Consider the following 3,772-nt stretch of genomic DNA (forward strand, 5'->3'; position numbering starts at 1 on the left):
GTTACCAAAGCTGCAGAGTTAAGATGAAAAGAAAAGTAAAGAGGAAAGAAAGAAGCCAGAGTGACAGCCAGGAGAAAGTAGAGCTTCTAGGCCAAATGCTGTAATATAAGAGGCAAGCTTGCATTAAGAAAATTGGGCCTGGATTCTGTTTGTCTGCCACATCACAAACCCCAAGTAACTTTTATAGCAACCTCATTTGTCTCAAGTAGACACCCAGAATCCTGCAAAAAGACTGGGTGAAATCTATCCATGCCTGGTGTAGAATCCTATGTGGACACACAGAAATGAAGTGCAATGCCCTCACAGTCCCCATGTTTAAACACTTCTCCCCACCCATTCTTCTATTTAGCCCACTCCTTGTTAGAATGCCTCTTTCCAATTGTTGTGTTAAGTTTCCAAAAACACATATTGTGTAACTCAGGAAGTAATAGAAAGTGGGATACCCCACGTGACGATGGAGTGGCCCTTTTGTCTGTTGGAGAGAATACCATGTCCACTTCAATAACCCAAGTGGTCTAAGAAGTTTTAAGTTTTCCATCTTCATTTATGTGGGAGGAAAGGGTTGCTGTGTATGAGTGAACAAGTAAGAGTTATACATGGCACCATCCCAGGAATCCATTTAATTAATTCTGAGGTTGGACATGGGAGATGCTGTGTCACATGCTGTGGAATTCCTGCTGTGGAACCCTCAGTTGTTTTGGATTGTACTTTGAATCCAGGACAAGTAGTGAAAAATACTAGCATAGATGCCAACATCGGCTCTCAAGACACATCCATCTGCAAAAGACAGGATTCCGTAGAGTACTCCATGGCAGACTGCGGGGGCTGCTGAGACTTCCTGCCAGCAGAAAGAAAACCAGGTTACCTTCCACAGTTTCCACAAGGAAGGGGGGAGTTAAGGCAGAAGTAATTAGAACATTTACCCTGCAAGGCACCCTCCTTCCTGGCACGATGCCCACACAGAACATATTCTGCTTGATGGTTTGGGTTCTGTAGCCTCCTTGACAATCTTTCTCAGAGATTACAGAGATGTTCACATTCTGCAGTGAGTCAGGTTCCTTGGCTACAGAAAAGAGAGAAGTTGGACTTCCTCAACAGTTTTCCTACATACTGAATCAGCTTTACTTTCTCTCTTTTTCAACTTATTTCTCTTTCTATTGTAAAAAAGAAAATATTGTGTGAATAGGACGACTGTGGTAGTCAGGATGACCTGGATACAGGTTACCACATTAACAATTTCTTATGATACAAGTGCTTGTCTCTTTATGAATGTGTTTAAATGAATAGCTACTGACAGTCTATTAGGATTTGCATGAAAATTTTGGGCTAAGCTAGCTGGCAGACAGGTAACAGAAAGCTATGTTAACTTGACTTTTTTTCGAGAAATTTTAATTTTAAGACATAGAAGAAAGCTTAGGTAGAATATTTAGTTTCAAAATTCATTGATAAAAATGATGGTACCCTTTGACAGTTTTCTGAAAAAATGAATAGTATCTAGAATGTTCTCAGTTTAAAATACTTTGTAAGTTAAACTAGGTCATCTCCTGCATCTTGCATAAGGGAGTTCCGATTTAGCACAGGATTAGGTATATTTCTTGTGCTTATATTTTATTTTTATTTATTTATTTTTATTTTTTTTATTTATCTATTTCAAGGCTCTAAGTTTCTTTATTGCTTCTTTCCACTGAAACCACTTCTATCATGCATGAAAGCAGAGATGATAAAAAGATACAGCAGGAAAATGGCTTAAAGGATTCCTTGAGTAATGGAAAGGGAAAGGGAATGATCTGAAAGGGATGAATTTGGAGGCCTGGGAAAAGCTTCATTTAGCAGAATTGCAGAAGCTGAGATGAGAGCGTTCAGAAGCATGGCTAATTTCAAGAGAATGCCATTGAATTCAGCAGACATCACACATATTACAGACTCACAGACATCACAAATGTTGTAGCCCCAGGTGGTGACCATGCACATGGTATTCACACGGACAGGATGGTTGGGGAGTTTGACCAGTTTCACATAGTTATTGAGATTAATCACTTTTTTCAGCTTGATTAACATGACGTCATTTTGGATAGATGAGACTGAGAAGTAAGGATGATGAATCATCTTCTCATAGCCGACCACCTGCACATAACGTTCCCTGCTATCTGAAGGGTCTGTGATCCCCAACACCACTTGGAGCTTCCTGGAACGATATAGATGTTCACAACAGTACTTAACATAGGTGGCTTCTCCATCCTATGGGCCTTCACTAGCCCACAGATGTTTTCCTCTGCCACTGAATGCCCCTCAAAGATCTTTCTAACCCCATTTAATTGGGAGATAGTTCTGGGCGGTGTCCTACCTGAAAACCCAAACAGTAGTGTGGCTTTTTACTCACGGCAAGTTGCAATGTGCAGCTGTGATTACCCAAAGTGGATGGATCAGGGCTCCTACACAGGGCAAGTAATCGGATTTCAAGTAGACCAAGTAAGAGGGGGTAATGGCACCTGTGTACTCTGGATTATAGGCAAAGGCAACTGGAAAGAGAGACATCAACAAGAAATTCTGAGATTTCTCAATAGTCACTGAAAAACCAAAGGAGAATTATTTAATAGGCTTCTCCAACCTTCTCTTGATATCTTTAAGTATAAACTAAACCTATAAATTGATTCTGTTCTAAACATGAAGAAAATAATGATAGAAACATATGTTTAAAAAATAAAAAGGTGTTTGCCCTTTTAAGTGACAATAAATATTCTTCAAATAAGCTTTCTTAAATACTTTCTAAATCCAGTGTATGTAATATTAAACCAACTTTTTTTTCTTTGCCAATTTTAGAATACTTTCACAAGTCTTATTTATTTTCTCCAAAAAATAATGCAAGCAGAATGACCTATGCACCAATACAAAGGACTGTTTCATGCTCTGCGGTGCCCATGAATTGGGAAATCCTTGCCTCACTCCCATTCTCTCACCCCAACATTAATCCTGGTCCAGAAAGGTCCAGAGTCAGCTCTTTCTTAGGAGTGGTTCTGGTTGGGGTGTCAATGTCCTGGACTCCCCAGAAGCATACAAACCAACAACCTCAAGTCAGGCAGGCAGGCACTATTACAGGGAGAGAGTTGGTGGGGACCGAGAATCAGTCCTACATCTCAAGTCTGCCCTGGTGTCTCCTGTCTTGACCCATCTTTCACTTTTCCCCCAGGATTTCTCTTTGGTGAACACGAAGCCAGCTGGGCAGATACTCACGAGACAGGTGTGAGAGAGCCCAGATGAGGATGAGCTTCATGACAGTGGGAGAGCCTTTTGCCAGGATACGTTTCATCTCAGAGTCTCTGGGAAACAAGGAGAGGAGGATGGGGAAAGTATTAAATCAGATAAACAAGAGGAGCTCTAGGGTTGAAATAAAAGTCTTATCCAAACTCTTTCAGTGTCAGGATTCAGTTACCAAAATGGTGTTCATCTGTCAAACGAGGGGGTTGGTTTCTGCTGTTGGAGGGAAAGGAAACAAGGTTGGTGACTCTGTCCCTGACACAGCAGAAAGTATTTCTGGAATCCTGGGTCCCTCCAGCTGCTCCTTTCAGGCAAGGAATTACATAACCTGACAAAGTTTCAGTTCGCAGTGTCTCCACAGCCCTGTCCTGTCGGGTGTCTGCAGGCTGTTTTCTGTCTGAACTACACTGACCCCTCCTGTCTCTGTGATGCTGAGCCCCATTTGTGTGACACTGGCTGGACGTGCTCAGGCCTCTGGCACTGACATAGCTCCCTCTGCCTAACACTAAATTCCTCT

At 41.6% G+C, this 3,772-nt stretch overlaps 1 protein-coding gene across 1 annotated transcript; it reads right to left on the minus strand.

Annotated features, from left to right (window-relative positions):
* Nucleotides 1–688: 688 nt before the first annotated feature.
* Nucleotides 689–3,307, minus strand: LOC308643499 (serine protease 58-like; the record flags this gene model as incomplete). The annotated part of the gene is made up of 5 exons (XM_081283328.1): nucleotides 689–838; nucleotides 924–1,063; nucleotides 1,929–2,185; nucleotides 2,381–2,519; nucleotides 3,232–3,307. 5 exons carry the CDS (start codon nucleotides 3,305–3,307, stop codon nucleotides 689–691), a joined length of 762 nt encoding a protein of 253 aa, XP_081139454.1.
* Nucleotides 3,308–3,772: the final 465 nt, after the last annotated feature.

The sequence above is a fragment of the Spermophilus citellus genome (assembly GCF_964194105.1).
Source record: "Spermophilus citellus genome assembly, chromosome: 3".
Lineage (NCBI taxonomy): Eukaryota > Metazoa > Chordata > Mammalia > Rodentia > Sciuridae > Spermophilus > Spermophilus citellus.